General features: G+C 38.6%; 1 protein-coding gene across 1 annotated transcript in view; it reads left to right on the top strand.

Moving 5' to 3' along the window:
* necab1 (N-terminal EF-hand calcium binding protein 1) overlaps positions 1-18,084 on the top strand; it is a 107,696-nt gene that overhangs the window by 22,489 nt on the left and 67,123 nt on the right. Inside the window, 1 exon segment of the mRNA NM_001102952.1 lies at positions 11,996-12,104. Coding sequence (NP_001096422.1) covers positions 11,996-12,104 — 109 coding nt within the window.

Below are 18,084 nucleotides of genomic sequence, written 5' to 3' on the forward strand. Positions count from 1 at the left end.
CGCTACAGTACTGTATATTTGGGCGACTAAATATTTACCGCTACAGTACTGTATATTTTGGCGACTAAATATTTACCGCTACAGTACTGTATATTTGGGCGACTAAATATTTACCGCTATAGTACTGTATATTTGGGTGACTAAATATTTACCGCTACAGTACTGTATATTTGGGCGACTAAATATTTACCGCTATAGTACTGTATATTTGGGTGACTAAATATTTACCGCTACAGTACTGTATATTTGGGCGACTAAATATTTACCGCTATAGTACTGTATATTTTGGCGACTAAATATTTACCGCTACAGTACAGTATATTTTGGCGACTAAATATTTACCGCTACAGTACTGTATATTTGGGCGACTAAATATTTACCGCTACAGTACTGTATATTTTGGCGACTAAATATTTACCGCCACAGTACTGTATATTTGGGCGACTAAATATTTACCGCTATAGTACTGTATATTTGGGTGACTAAATATTTACCGCTATAGTACTGTATATTTTGGCGACTAAATATTTACCGCTACAGTACTGTATATTTGGGCGACTAAATATTTACCGCTACAGTACTGTATATTTTGGCGACTAAATATTTACCGCCACAGTACTGTATATTTGGGCGACTAAATATTTACCGCTATAGTACTGTATATTTGGGTGACTAAATATTTACCGCTACAGTACAGTATATTTTGGCGACTAAATATTTACCGCTATAGTACTGTATATTTGGGTGACTAAATATTTACCGCTACAGTACTGTATATTTGGGCGACTAAATATTTACCGCTATAGTACTGTATATTTTGGCGACTAAATATTTACTGCTACAGTACAGTATATTTTGGCGACTAAATATTTACCGCTACAGTACAGTATATTTTGGCGACTAAATATTTACCGCTACAGTACTGTATATTTTGGCAACTAAATATTTACCGCTACAGTACTGTATATTTGGGCGACTAAATATTTGCCGCTACAGTACAGTATATTTTGGCGACTAAATATTTACCGCTACAGTACTGTATATTTGGGCGACTAAATATTTACCGCTACAGTACTGTATATTTTGGCGACTAAATATTTACCGCTACAGTACTGTATATTCGGGCGACTAAATATTTACCGCTATAGTACTGTATATTTGGGTGACTAAATATTTACAGCTACAGTACTGTATATTTGGGCGACTAAATATTTACCGCTATAGTACTGTATATTTGGGTGACTAAATATTTACCGCTACAGTACTGTATATTTGGGCGACTAAATATTTACCGCTATAGTACTGTATATTTTGGCGACTAAATATTTACCGCTACAGTACAGTATATTTTGGCAACTAAATATTTACCGCTACAGTACTGTATATTTGGGCGACTAAATATTTACCGCTACAGTACTGTATATTTTGGCGACTAAATATTTACCGCTACAGTACTGTATATTTGGGCGACTAAATATTTACCGCTATAGTACTGTATATTTGGGTGACTAAATATTTACCGCTATAGTACTGTATATTTGGGTGACTAAATATTTACCGCTACAGTACTGTATATTTTGGCGACTAAATATTTACCGCTACAGTACTGTATATTTGGGCGACTAAATATTTACCGCTATAGTACTGTATATTTTGGCGACTAAATATTTACCGCTACAGTACAGTATATTTTGGCGACTAAATATTTACCGCTACAGTACTGTATATTTGGGCGACTAAATATTTGCCGCTACAGTACTGTATATTTTGGCGACTAAATATTTACCGCTACAGTACAGTATATTTTGGCGACTAAATATTTACCGCTACAGTACTATATATTTGGGCGACTAAATATTTACCGCTACAGTACTGTATATTTTGGCGACTAAATATTTACCGCTACAGTACAGTATATTTTGGCGACTAAATATTTACCGCTACAGTACTGTATATTTGGGCAACTAAATATTTACCGCTACAGTACTGTATATTTGGGCGACTAAATATTTGCCGCTACAGTACAGTATATTTTGGCGACTAAATATTTACCGCTACAGTACTGTATATTTGGGCGACTAAATATTTACCGCTACAGTACTGTATATTTTGGCGACTAAATATTTACCGCTACAGTACTGTATATTTGGGCGACTAAATATTTACCGCTATAGTACTGTATATTTGGGCGACTAAATATTTACCGCTATAGTACTGTATATTTGGGCGACTAAATATTTACCGCTACAGTACTGTATATTTTGGCGACTAAATATTTACCGCTACAGTACTGAATATTTGGGCGACTAAATATTTACCGCTATAGTACTGTATATTTTGGCGACTAAATATTTACCGCTACAGTACAGTATATTTTGGCGTCTAAATATTTACCGCTACAGTACTGTATATTTGGGCAACTAAATATTTACCGCTATAGTACTGTATATTTGGGCGACTAAATATTTACCGCTACAGTACTGTATATTTTGGCGACTAAATATTTACCGCTACAGTACTGTATATTAGTAGCGAAATTCCATACATGCTAAGACTTAAAATAAAATTGAGTAAAAAGACACAGACTTGAATAAATAACACTGTAAGTCAATATTTTATTGCCAAAAACTCATTTACTGTACTTTTCTATAATTTATCGCCTGCCTGTAGTAGGTGTTAATTTTCGCATAGCCGAATGCGATATTTAGCGCGCCTAAGTGTTTGTGAATCATGCAATCGTATTCTTTTCAGCGCGGAAATTAACGCATGCGTTAAAACTAGCGCATGCGGTCGCGCGAAAAATAACGCATGCGATATGGCGACTTAACGCATGCGATAATACTATGGTGAATCGCGCGCTAATTATCGCGTCTAATTTAACGCAAAAAAGCGTGCAATAAGATTTATCGCACTTTAGTGAATCAGCCCCATTGTGTCTTAAAGGAAACTAAAATTTTCAGAATATGACTAGAAATGCTGCATTTTAAATACTGAATTTACTCTGCAAGCCCAGATGTTCAGAAGCCCTAGCTAGTTATGCTCCATGCCTGTCTACAGGATCTTGTTGGGTCATTGTTGTGTGTCAGTGGCGATGCACATGCTCAGTGTGCTCTTAGCTGCTGTTGAGAATCTAAGCTTAGGAGTTGAAAGTGATCAAATGTTAGCATTAACATTTTGTATATACAGTATACTGTATATTGTTGGTCCCTAAACTTAAGTTACTAACAGGAGCCCAGAGCATGTGCTGTGAATAACAGAAAATAAGATGGGGGGCTATTGGGGGCATGTTCTTAATCACAGATCAAAGGTCTGGTGGTGGCCTTGTGTTAGTACCGAAGCCCAAAACAGGGTCATTTACAATGTGGAAGGCAGGGTGCAAAGTGCAAAGTCATGTTTCTTGGCTTTGCACCTTCCTTCTACCTTAGTTGAATTTCCAGAGTTCTCTGCATTCTGTTCCATAGCACACAGATCTGCAGCCATTCCCATGAATACAGTGCTGCCTGCGTTCCACAGCATTGTATTCATAAGGGGAGGCACATAAACATAACCCCTTTACAGCCCCCTATCCATTCACCAATTTGCACGTCTGTTGCACCCCTTTTTGCTCTTGCACTTCTGTCTGGGTGTCTTTGTGAACTATTCAGCTCCGGTGCCGGCAGGGTTTTGCACCTGTGGGAGTGTTATTGAAGTATGGGCTATTTGGGGGAGAAGGGTTATTTTAATTGATTTTAACTGAGTTTCATCTATTGTTCCAATAAAGATTTTGTTTTATTGACAATTGAATGTACGGCTTTTAAGGGTCTGCAGCCACGGTTGTGGCTGATGTTGTTTTTGTTACTGGTGTCTTCGTTTAACATGTCGAGAAAATTCTTTGTTCACTATAGTGCTCCTTTATTAACGCCCCTGTTGGTGTTCTCTAGCTGCTGGCATTTCTTAACAGAATGGAAATATCCACAAGCGTTTGCATCTGGTTAGTGTGCAGCTTCGCTTTCTGGGACTGCTCATGCTCTTAATACCGATATTCCAAAATGGCAATTTCCTTTAGAAATCATAAAACCATAACAGCAGCTTTAGCCGAGGATGAGGTGTTTAAACCGAGGTCATTTAATCCTGAGATTATTACTTCCAATAACCCTGAATCAAACGGGTGAAATCTCTTTATTTTCACTAGGAATATGGGAAACATTTCTGATATATTTGCAATTTATAAGATTCACACAACTCTGTTCTCTGGTTCAGTGTTTACAGCCTGCCTTGTATGCTTCCAGAATTCTCCTACAGTGTTACAGTATAATAAGCCTTCAGCAAGAATTCAGCAAGGGGTGGGGTCCCTGGCCTGAAAGTGTTGGACAATGGCAGCTTTAATATGGTCAGAAAAGGTAAAGTTCTATGTAATAGTAATATCTCCTGCTTTGCCGTAAGTGTCCCCCATACTAAGCACAGCGGCCCATAATCACACCCCTTGGAACAAAACCTCAGACTTTACCATTCAGTTATTTTATTCACTGAAGAAAATACACAAACTAGCCAACTGGATCTTTTACTAACGGGGTAGAGACACAGTTATTTAACTTTAGTAACAAAGAGGCAGATTTATCGACATTCTGATTTTAGTGGTTTTAGAGGTTTTTGAAACCACAAATAAACTGATTTTCACTAAAACCATGACTGTCTAGTCATTTATTAAAAGATCTAAAAAAAAGTACAAATGACAAATGTGGGGAGGGAATTGTGTGCCCTCTCTATCTAGTGCACACACTTTTATATACAATTTTGTTCTAAGTAAGTATATAAATATATATATAGTAGAAAGAGTGCCGCACACACAGGGACTTGATACAAACACTGTGTGTGCGGCACTCTTTCTACTATATTTTTGTTTTTTGACCTGCACCAAGGGCATTTGGACTTGTATAGGGTGTGCTCCTCCCTGTATACTAAATATATATATACATATATTTAGCATGTCCAGAAGTTCAATGTGCAGTGTTGCTGTGATGAGGTCTAACTTGATTTTACCAGCAATAACTGGAAGCTTCCGCTATACAGATGCTCCAATAAGTACTTGGGGAGGCTAATTAAAGGGAAAGTTCTCCATGAGCTTTTCATAATATGTCAATAGAAGACAGATGACAGCCTACATGATAGTTTGCCTCTGACTCATCCTTATGCCATAGGTTATGAAGAGCCTATTAGTGAGCTGATATCATTTCAGCTGTAGAGCCAATGGGGTGCTTTTCATGACCTCTCAATTACAACAAAACAATTGTTCCCCAGCTAATTTTTCCAGTGTTAAGTTCCAAAATCCCAATAATTAAAAAGCTGAGCATGATTTAGACAGATACTTAGCAGATATTTATTCAGTCAGGTATATAAAAAATCATGGATTCGGCTGCAACACAGCCATAAACCTCTTTTTTTCCTAGTTAACTAGTTAATTTGTGCCTTTCTTTGGGTACACCGAAGTAAAGTCTCTGTACAGTAAGTGGTTATTTCTACATGCTGCTGTGTCTGATAACTAGATGCTACAGCGAGGTCTCCTTCAGGGGCTTTTTGATGCTCTTGGTAATAGAGTGAAATATACCTCATAACACATAGCTGTTATAACTACTAGTACTTAGTACTTTTAAAGGTGTGTTAAGTAAGAATACTAACAGGGTACATTTGCTGAAGCTTAGTGGAGTTGCCCATTCTTTAAACCAACCCACTGAGCATTGAACCAATTGAACATAATAGCCCCATGCCCTCAGGGAAATTATAGTGGAAAACAGGACCCAGTTTATTTAAGGGCTACACACAGCATATTAAGGAAAAAGGAATCTAAAAAAAATGTCAACAACACATTAGTTTTTGAGTTCAGAGATGGGGGATAAATGGCACAGTGTGCCACAATGGGTCTCAGCATATGATTACAGATTGCACCACCTACTTTTTTGCACTAATAAGCTCAGAATTAAATATTGCCAGGATTACAGTGATTTATAGGAATAGGATGAAACATGGGTAATGTGGGGTGGGACCAAGGCACAGAGACATACTGAAGGTGATGCAACGGCTACTCCTTGTTGGGTTTGATTTAATCTGCAGAAATAGTAATTGACTATTGTGCCTGTGGCAATCAATAATGAAGATATAAGTTTTATATATGTTTTTTAGGTCATTCGGTTATTATCACTACTTAATATTGACTCCAGTGAGGAATTTATTTATGTGCCCTGACCCTACTGCAGGTATTGGCGTTAGAAATGTTTTGGTAGAAACAATGTTTGTTTTGGCCAAATAGTCTAACTACAATGAGAAGTATAGGGGCCATTGTACAGAGGGCCGCGTCAATGACAATCTGCCCATGTATGGCAACCTTTACTCATCTCTACACGTGATCATGCACAGGTACTGTGTGTGGCCTTAAGCATGAGCAGACTCGAGTCATTCCAAATATCATTTTTTATTGTTGCCAAACAAAGGATCTTTATCCAATTTCCCTCCAAGTCATAGGTCATACAGATTGATCCTTATATTGTGTGTTTTTGGTCAACAATCAAATAACGATGGGAAAGAAAATGGTGAGCCACAGGTCATCTTTACCCAGTTGTTCCACCCAAGTCATGAGCCAAATCAGATTGATTTATGGATTCTATCTTTTGGCCAATGTTTGGCTTACACAGGGAAAGAGAAGGGGGAGGCACAGGCCTGCCCAGTTGTTCCACCCAAGTCATGAGCCAAATTGGGTTGATACTTACATTCTGTCTTTTTGTCAATACTCAGATTACACATGGAAAGAGAATGGTCAGCTGCAGACCACGTGCCCAACCTTATGTGGTTCTTAGCAGAGTTGAACTGTGTATTACAGTATATGTACACATTGCTAGATTATGTTTTCTGCTGCTAGAACTGGGGTTCTCTAATTAGCTGAGTCCTCCAAATAAATAAGGATACACAGAATCATGCCTCTGCGCTGATTGCCTGGCCTAGTTTCCTACAAAGATGCTCTAATTGCTTGCTGCTTACTGGTTTTAAGCCTTAATCAGTAATCAGAGGAATGCTAAGCCAACACAAAACATTAAAATGTGGCATTTCTGTGCAAAAAACATTTTAAGTATTAGAAATGGATAAATAACTTGTATGTGAATATCATTTTCTATATTATGATATTGTTTCTACTGGATATTTTTTCTCATGACTAGGAATTATCATAATCCTAATGTATTGATTTGTAACAAAAAATAAAATATTGGTCAGCATGAAGCATGAAAATAAACTAGCCATGGCCAAGCTAATACATTGTCTATATTTTTATAATGATATCCCTTTTAAAAGGATTATGGAAGAATATAACAGGAACCCTTTCTGACTATTTATAAGTCCCTAGCCATCACTCCTGAGCAGCACAGACAGAGAGAAACAATGAAAACCTTGTCGCTGTTAATCCCCTGGGAAGTTCAGTCATTACATACACTGTGATTGCTTGATTGATTGCCTTACTGTCTTTTGAATGCATTTATCATTAATGTATCAGGTGAAGATAATCTCGCCAATTGAGCAGGAACTTGTCTGACTGATGAGTCTATAAAGCTTTTCACACACTTTATCCATCCGCTGGACAAGGTGTTGAAGTTGCATAGATAGAAATTGGTCTGGACAATGTCACATGGACATGCCACAAAGGCGGTACTTAAGGGCATTGGCCCATGGGGAGATTAGTCTTAATTTTCTGAAGTTGCGTAAAGTTTCATGCAGGAGGAAACTTTGTGCAAATTCAGAAAACTAAGCAAGGAGTATGCCTTCCAGGTGGCAATTCACTTTGTTGCCGGTGGAAAAGCATTTCAGGGAGATTAGTCGCCCACGGTAGCCAAGATTAATCACCGTGACTTATCTCCCTGCGGGCCATCAGCCTAAAGGAAAAAGAAAGGGGAAATCATTGGGGGGGGCAGGCAAATATTAGGCTCCCCCCTGTGATTAGAAGCACTTAACTGATACTCTGGGCCTAAAACTACAACGGCCCCAGATACTTCTGAACAAGCACCATGGAGAAGTCGTCTTCTTTTGCTTCTTCCAGCTTTTTGCTTAAAGTTTGGCTTTTCGCTCTACTGCACATACGCACCCAACACAAAAAAAGGAAGAAGAGGTGCTCGCTCAGGAGTATCATTGGCCGCTGCCTTGGAGGTTATTGTCTAACTTAGATGAGGCTTCACTTGTGATCATTTTGTTTAGCGCTTGGACTGCCTGACTAGATCATTGCAAGAATGTATCCTTCAGCCATTAAAATCTGCTGACAAGTGTGCCTAACTTGGTCTCTCATCTCCCCATCTAATAAATCCGATTGCAAGCTCTTTTGGGCAGTCCCATCCTTGCCTCTTGTATTGGTTATATTTGTGTGTAATCTGTATGCTCCATGCATATGCCCATTTATTGTACAGTGCTGCTGAATATGTTGTTGGTGCTTTATGAATACGTTATTAATACTACCATTACTACTACTACTAATAATAATATAAATATAATAATAAAAATATATACAATTAAAATTAAATTAAAGCTTAATTAAAGCAGTAGGGCAGAAATGTTGTACATTATGTTTTGGGCTTCTGTACCAGCCCAAGGTACCCACGGCCCTTTAGCAGGGAAGATCTGTGCCCCCAAAGATGCCCCAGTAGCCCCCCATCTTCTTTTCTGCTGATTCCCTGCACATGCTCTGTGCTGCTGTCACTTACCTGAGCTTAGGGACCTACACACAATATACTGTATATACAGAATATAACTGTCACAATATAAGGCTGATTAGTAAATAATACAGATTATTAATACATGGCAGCTCAGAAACCAGTGCAATTAGCTTCAGAAATGAATAATCAGCCCTGTAGCATCAGCTTATATTACAGGCCAACTTCATTTTCTACGTGATCATTTGTGACGACCCCTAACCTTAGCTTCCCAACAGCTGCCCAGAGCCCACTGAGCATGTGACATTATTACTATAGAGATGCTAAACCTTTAGGCTGGTTCTATAAGTTTAGTATATAAAATATGTCATTTCTAGCCATATTCATTTTTAGGGTTTAGTTTTCCTTTAACACTGCAGGCTGTTGGTCTTAATAGTACAAGAGATCTGAATGTGAATTTTTTATTTCCTTTCCTGTTTCTTCATTCTTTCTGTCAGAGTAGCTCCTGGTTTTCTTCAATATTATTGTTTGGATGTTTACATGGATCAGCATGTAGGCAAGCGAGTGACAAACCTATGTGTTTCCAATGGTAATATGCTTTATCCTGTTGCAGTCCTGCAATAGTCTAAGGGGCTGATTTACTAAGACACGATTTCGAATCCGAATTGGAAAAATTCCGATTGGAAACGAACATTTTGCGACTTTTTCGTATTTTTTGCGATTTTTTCGGCGTCTTTACGATCTTTGCGTAAAAACGTGAGTTTTTCGGCGTCTTTACGAAAGTTGCGCAAAGTCGCGCCTTTTTCGTAGCGTTAAAACTTAAAAGGTGTGACGTTTCGCGTAAGTTTTAACGCTACGAAAAAATCGCGACTTTGCGCAACTTTCGTAAAGATGCCGAAAAACTCACGTTTTTACGCAAAAAACGTAAAGACGCCGAAAAACTCGCGTTTTTACGCAAAAATCGCAAAGACGCCGAAAAAATCGCAAAATTACCGATCATTACGAAAAAAACGCAATCGGACGCATTCAGCCCGTTCGTGGGTTAGTAAATGTGCCCCTAAGGGTGGGCATTTACTAATGTTTGTATTTTATTTTTTTTCAACATTTGTATTTTTTTGAGAAAAAAGAACTTTTTTTCACCAAAAAAATTTGCAATTTTTTTCCGCCATTATTATAAAAAAAAAAAAGTTGCTAATCCTTCTTTGCTTCGTGATTTTAGAGGTTTTCAGGCTTTTTTATGCTTTCATTTGTGTGACAAACCAACAAAATTGCATTTTGCTTTCTTCATACTTTTTTATAAAAGGCTGTTTTAATAAATCACTTGGCATTCGTAGTTAAAGAGAAAATGTGTTAGTTCATGGTTTCAAAAACTTCAAAAAACCACAAATAAGAATGTTGCTAGATGAGCCTCCATATTATTTCACTCAACATTAAGGGCAGATATTGAGCACTAAAACATGTAATAATTAGTGATGGGCAAAATTATTTGGTAGACATGGATTTGCAGCGAATTTCGGTTTTTCACCATTGGTGAATTGTTTCACGAAACGTTTCATGAATCTTTTGAAAGATTCACAACTTTTTTGACGAGGCAAAACCGGACAGATTTGGTCATCACTAGTAAAAAAAAATATCTATATGTAATATAAAAGGACAGAATGCCGCACACACAGGGACTTCAAGAAAAAACAAAAAAGTTTATTAATCCAATGTTTCAAACACTAAGGGGCACATTTACAAAAGCACGAACAATTTTTCGGGCGTCCGCGCAACTTTTTCGTACGCCGCACAACTTTTTCGTAGACTTGCGCAGAAAAATCGGAAAGGTTTTACCGCTGTTTACAATGGTTCGGTATGGAAATTTCGTGACTTTCGGATCGCCAATACGATATTATCATGACTAATACGATTTTTCCCATTCGGGATTCGATTTTGTGGAATAGTAAATCTGCCTCTAAATGTGTTCTTCTTCAGGGTTAGTCCCTGAAGAAGAACACATATAGGGGCAGATTTATTAAAGTACGATCGGTCTGAATCCGACTTTTTCGTACCTTGCGTATTTTCAACGTTCTTTTCGCTAATTTGTGCAACTTTTCCATACTGTGCGTCAAAAATTAAGCAACAAAATCGTATTGCCACACCGAGTACGAAAGTTTTGGATTCATTCAAGCTTCGGTATCGTGACTTTCCTTGGGCCAGGTTGGAGCTGCAGAGTGCCATTAAGCCCTATGGGAGACTTTCCTTGGGCCGGGTTGGAGCTGCAGAGTGCCATTGAGCCCTATGGGAGACTTTCCTTGGGCCGGGTTGGAGCTGCAGAGTGCCATTGAGCCCTATGGGAGACTTTCCTTGGGCCGGGTTGGAGCTGCAGAGTGCCATTGAGCCCTATGGGAGACTTTCCTTGGGCCGGGTTGGAGCTGCAGAGTGCCATTGAGCCCTATGGGAGACTTTCCTTGGGCCAGGTTGGAGCTGCAGAGTGCCATTGAGCCCTATGGGAGACTTTCCTTGGGCCAGGTTGGAGCTGCAGAGTGCCATTGAGCCCTATGGGAGACTTTCCTTGGGCCGGGTTGGAGCTGCAGAGTGCCATTGAGCCCTATGGGAGACTTTCCTTGGGCCGGGTTGGAGCTGCAGAGTGCCATTGAGCCCTATGGGAGACTTTCCTTGGGCCGGGTTGGAGCTGCAGAGTGCCATTGAGCCCTATGGGAGACTTTCCTTGGGCCGGGTTGGAGCTGCAGAGTGCCATTGATTCCTATGGGAGACTTCCAAAATCATGCACAGAATGATCAAAGTCGGAAAGGTTTTCCCGTTGTTTACGATCGTTCGATACAAAAATTTAGTGACTTTCGGATCGCAAATACGATATTATCGTGACTATTCCGATTTTTTCGTAAGCATTTTCGTGATATTTGCAATAATCAGAAATCATAGTATCTAATCCGAATTTTTCCCATTTCGGGATTCGAACTCGTACTTTGATGAATGTGCCCCTTAGTGTTCGAAACATTGGATTAATTAACTTTTTTGTTTTTTCTTGAAGTCCGTGTGTGTGCGGCATTCTGTCCTTTTATTAATAACTTTAGCTAGAACCTAGGGCAGTTGGTAGCTTGTGGGGTGTGCTCCTTCTGTTCTTTTATATATAATATATACCTGTACATCTGTCAAAACATACATTTCAACTTTTTTACTTTGTATAAATCTTGATGTTATACTTTAAGTTCCAGACTTCCAAATGCAGTTTTTTTTTACTCCAGCCAAGGGCATTGTGTGAGTTTTTACTCAGAGGAAGAATAATACGTGCAATCTTATCCTAATTACATGCCTTTTTGTTCTGATTACAGATGATGGCAAGCTCTCCTTTGAAGAATTCAAGGCTTACTTTTCTGATGGCATTCTCAGTGCTGATGAATTAAGTGAGCTTTTCCGCACTATTGATACCCACAAAACTGAGTAAGAAACATCCTCGTCTTTATTGTATTATGCTATTTTATTATTATTATTATTATTATTAGAATAAAGAACACATTGCAGCCATTTTCCTTTCCTTTGATATACAAATGAATAAGTAATATAAACATTTATATAAAACAGGTATGGGATCTATAATCTGGAATGCTTGCGGCCTGCTGTTTTCTGAATAGGGGGCTGATTTATGACACAGGTGGTAAATTGCACAAGTGCAGTTGCCAGTAACAACCATTTATTAAAGTGTTTACCAAGTGACAACATAGTAGCAATTTGTTTTCAACAGTGTACAAGTTGGAAAATGAAGGCAAAGAACCAGATGAGTTGCTATTGCAAGTTAGAACCTATGTAATTTGGGGCACCATGCCTAAAACACATTCCCTCACTCTTTTCATAATAAAAAGCATCTACAGGCTCTCTGCTAATTGGATAAAAAGTTAATTTGCTACAAAAGTCACCAAAGGTATAAACCTCAGTCCCATTTACAAAGTGCATGGCCAAACTGTCCTCCATCTTTCTGAGCTGCCGGAGGTCTCTAGTGCTGCACTGCATTCATGAAAGAGGGAGGCATGTCGACTTTTGTGCCCCTTAGTGCTCTCGAAATTGTGCCCAGGGTCATAATAAATTACCCCTGGTATCTTAGATTGATGCATAATTAAAATATACAAAACATTTTTTTACTTACCTGGATGCATGGAATGGTGGATAAGAAATGTGGATAATAACCTAATCCAAATATAAAGGGGGCTAAAAGGGATAGTAGTTTTATGGCCAATATACAGTATATCCGTAATGTATTATTATCAGTTATTAATATTTGCTACTTATCATTCACATCTCTCCCTGCCCAAACAGAGCTTACAATCTAGGATCCCTATCACAATCGCACACATTAGGGTCAATTTAATCATAAGCCAGTGAACCTGCCTGTATGTTCCAAGTCTAGAATCATACTCAGGACCCCAGTGGTGCAAGGCAGAAGTGCTACCCACTGAGCCACTATGCCACAATGTAATGCGTATGTTACATTTACCATCTCATATACTCCATGTACAATTGTAGGCTGTTAAGTGTTTAGAGGGGCTGCTGTAAGATGCCAGAGACAGTCACTATTTATTGGGCTGGTGGGGGGCTGTTTGGGCCTCTGTGTAAGATATAGGACCTGTTATCCAGAATGTTCAGGACCTGGATCTCCATGCCTCAAGTCTACTAAAAAATTATTTAATCATTTATTAAACCCAATAGGATTGTTTTGTCTCTAATAAGGATTACTTATATCTTAGTTGGGATCAAGTACAAGGTACTGTTTTATTATTCCAGAGAAAAAGGAAATCATTTTTAAAAATAATAATTATTTGCTTATAATGAAGTCTATGGGAGATGGCCTTCTTGTTATTTCGGAACTTTCAGGTTTCTGGATAACAGATCCCATAACTGTATTTGAAATGACAGGGTCTATTTTGAATCCCAGTCTGAGCCTGCTGGGACACCACCAAGCTCAAATTATGCACTAGATTCCACAGAATACTTGTAAGGACAATGGGCTTAAGGTTATCAAAGTTTACAACATTTAATTCTTAAAATTTATTTTTGTATTATTATATTTGAATATACGTACAGAAGTTGTTGGGTCCCATTTACACAAGTTTGCATCAATGCAGAAACCCATTGCAGCCAATCAGCAATTAGCTTCAGATCTATTGAAGGATAAATAATTAAAGCTGGGATATAGAACACTGCTTTGCTTGATTAAAATGTAATTATACATCAAATGTCATCAGCAATAAAAGATAAAAACCCTGCGATGTGCAACAGAAAGGCTTTCGGAAACTAAAGTGTGACACCCTTGTGATCATTTCTATTTCAGCTTCTTAACTATTTAACCTTAATGCATTGGGCCAGCTTCTCTGAAGTCTTCTAATTCAGTGCAGCAGTCTCCTTAATAATAAGCAGGAATCCCAGACCTCAGGAAAGGGGAAATAATAGCCCAGTCCTAATATAGCAGACTCCCAACCTTGTAACAGTGGGGGGCTGGAATAGAAAGTAAAAAACTGCTCAAGCCATCAGGATTGCTTAGAAATTGGAGCAGAAATGCCCGGTTGTGGGTCTTTGGCATGCACTAAACTTGCTGGTCAGTGGATTTTCTAATTTTTACCTTTCAGACTTTAAACAAACCTTAATTTTATTCTTCACGTATAACAGCCCCTATTATTACTGGCATAATAACCTCTGTGATATATTATTCTTAGGTGCTTCAGAACCCTTTAGAAATAAAGAAATGAAAGGGATTTTTACAGTGTAGTTTTTATTTTTAAATTACACTGTTTACATTGCAAATCATTCACTCTATCATTTAAAACTGTATTCTTGAACCAACAAATGTATTTTTTAGCTGTAATATTGGTGTGTAGGCGCCATCTCAGTGCATTGTGCCTGAGTCTGAGCTTTCAGAAGGAGCCAGCGCTACACATTAGAACTGCTTTCAGATAACCTATTGTTTCTCCTACTCCCATGTAACTGGAGGAGTCCCAAGCCGGACTTGGATTTCTTATTATTGAGTGCTATTCTGATACCTACTGGGAGCTGCTGTCTTGCTCCCTTCCCATTGTTCTGCTGATCGGCTGCTGGGGGGAAGGGGGGGGTATCATTCCAACTTGCAGCTCAGCAGTAAAGTGTGACTGAAGTTTATCAGAGCACAGGTCACATCTGCACCCTGGGAAATAAAGAATATGGCTAGCTCCATGGGAAATTTCAAAACTAAATATAAAAAATCTGTTTGTGTTTTTGAAAAATGGATTTCAATGCAGGATTCTGCTGGAGAAGCTCTGTTAACTGATGGGTTTTGAAAAAAAAACATGTTTCCCAGTATTCCTTTAATGTCACCCCAGGCAGTGTTGTACAAACTGTGTGGCTGTTTCCCCTTGGAGGTTGGGTTGAGGAAAATGCCATTTTTTTCTTCTAGAGACTCCTGGAGGTACAGTTTGAAGGTCAGCTTGGATGAGATATTCTTAGAACTATGGCAATTATCTAAAAGCACCAGGATAGGATATGATAGCTCTGACCAGCAATATAAAACCCTTAGTAAGATTGTATTTTTGCTCTGGGGGCCAAATGATGGACCACCTGCTTGGCCAGTTCAGGATAACCTTATTTTCTTACCTCGCCAAACAATTGGATTTAACCCCCCCCTTTACAAAATTCACTGGCAGTGGCAGAATAGCACACCCTCTGTCCTGCAAAGCCCTTGCTCTTCCCTGCATTGGTCTTCCAGCCAATTCCCATAGTACAGCTGCACAGAAAAAAGAGCACAGAACAAATGTATTACCCTATTAAAGTGATTTGGGGGCATCATAATATCCCTTAGCTATACCTTATACCCTTCAGCTGATCTTTACGTTTTGCATGCCAGACTTTTCTGGTTACCATACCAATAATGCATGGCTCCATTTTAGCTGGTGGGTTTTAAAGACAGCAAAATAATGAGCAATCAAATACATTCAGGAGGTAAATTGATTGTGTGACTACAATATATGTGAAAAGTGCTCAACCATGACTTGCTATACAAAGCAACTTAGAATAAAGTATCCTCTGTTAATACATTATGTATCTAGTACCCTGTGCATTTCTTTCATTAACCACAGTTTAAAGCACAATGCCTCCTGGGGTAGCGATTGTTGGGGAATTACTCCGTTGGCAGAAGCAGTAAGTGTCAGGCACTCCAGTTAAAGTTCAGGCAGGAATGTGCCTGTGTTTTATTCATAACAGGTCAGTTTTCTATTTTCATGCAGAACAAATCAAATTAAAGCTTCACAAAATAGACTTAACAATCGACAATGTTTCTAACCTGCCTAACACTGCAGCAAATAGATGTAACGGAATTAGCAATTTCATGCGCAGTCTTTTGATTCCTTTTGCACCAGTAGAGCAGCAGCGGCAGCTAGCACACCTTACTACCAGAGAGAGCTTAGTCCCAGACCTCATGACTATTAATGCTCCGTCAGGCTTGTCACCCCAAATCACCCCAAACACCTGAACAATCCCTTGTTTTAATGCTTATCTGCTCTGCCCTCCATGGTTCTCCCAGTTACTGTGCCAGAAGATATGAAGTATGTGTGCTTGCATGTTTGTATGAGCAAATTAGGGAAGGTCGGTCTTGTTTCCATTATCATTTACTTAACCTTGAGGTGCTCCCACAGTACCCTTTGTATACTCTCTTCTTCTCACAATTACCGTATCTATTTATGCTGATCATTTTCTCCTGTTTCCATGCATAGCCTTCTCTTGGATCTATCTGATTTTCGTATGTGATACTATGTAGTATGGGCTCATTAGGCTATAAATCAAGTATAAAATCTGTACATTTTTAGCATGTAGCAATAGGGACTGCCCCTGGTTTCATTTGCCATATTACCATCTCTAATAATAATTCCATTACACTGCTTGAATATGTTAGTTCTATCTGTGTTACCATATACTGTTACATATACTGTTCCAGGGCTCTAAAAATGTCCTCTGTTCAAAACGTGTGCTAATACCAGAGTCAAACAATATATATGTTAATGGCAATGACACACTGATAATGGCATACAAATACAGGCCAATTAGTAATAAAATGAATTGGCTAATGTATTATAGATACTGCAGCTGATTCTAATTTCCCCTGAAACAAGCAGAAGGGGGGGGGGGGGAGGAGGAGGAGGGAAAGTAAGAGGCAATATTGTAAAAGGAGAGGAAAAAGGGAATAGTAGAAGAGGGAGAAGGAGAGATGAGAAAAATATTGTTGATGTAAAAAAAATGAAAAAATCCAAATATGCAATAGACTTATCCTGCCCTCCTCCTTTATTATCCTCTAATGTGTCCTTGCTTCTGAAGGAAATCATGGGGCCTATTTACTAACATTTGTATATTTTTTCCCGTTTCCACGAATCATATTATATCGTAAATGAATAATTTATTAAGAGTAAAAAAACAGGAAAAACACCAATACAAATCTACCCCATCTAAAATCTGTTGAGCTCATGTAGAAGCCAATGGGAGCAGCCCTGGACAATTGCAACAGTCTTTGTTTAATTTGTGGTTTTATGGGGCTTTCGTGTTTTTTTTGTTTATCAGCACACGAAAATTCTAACGAAAACACGGATTTTGAGTCTTTTCGGTCTTTGTATATTTATTTTGATTTTTTTTTGTGGGATTTTTCATTCATGCTTTTTATATTAGGCTGTTTTAATAAATGACTTGGCATTAGTGGTTAGTTGGCATTACTTGGCATTTGCAGTACCTGGGCATCACTGGGGATTGCTCGCTGGTTTGGTTGCATACTGTACCAAATGGATTTGTTGGCTACTTTAGTGTATTTCCTTTAATTCTGTTGTGGAATGTAACCCTAAACCTGGTGAATGTTAAGCACAGCGCAGCTACAAAAATGATGCCCATGGCTAGTGCAAGATGCACCCTGTGAGAGCCATTTGTACAGCCCACAACAAATATAGAATTCATTGAAAAGAAATGGAGCCAGTATTAATATAACTTACAGCTTTAGCTCAACTGGAATAGACATTTGATCCAACCCATGGATTTTCAAACCCTAAATGTCACAATGTATAGATCCCACAATTAGTGATGAGTGAATTTTTTCGCCAGGCATGGATTCGCAGCGAATTCCCACATTTCGCCATTGGTGTATTGTTTCGTGAAACTTCAGTGAAAATTCGGTGCAAAAAAAATTAATCGCGCAGAGTTTTTCTTTGTCGTGCGTCAAATTGTGCACGGTTGCGTCAAAATGGGTGCAGTCACATCAAAATTGGGTGCGGGCGGCAAAAAAATAGCTGCGGCGACAAAAAATAAATGCGGGCAAAAAAATTATTCCGCGGGCGACAAAAAAAATCACACAACAAATGCGTTTTCGCAAATTTCTCACTGTTTCATGAATTTTATGGTGAAGTGAAACGGGACAGATTCGCTCATC

This window comes from Xenopus tropicalis, chromosome 6 (genome assembly GCF_000004195.4).
Source record: "Xenopus tropicalis strain Nigerian chromosome 6, UCB_Xtro_10.0, whole genome shotgun sequence".
Taxonomy (NCBI): Eukaryota; Metazoa; Chordata; class Amphibia; order Anura; family Pipidae; genus Xenopus; species Xenopus tropicalis.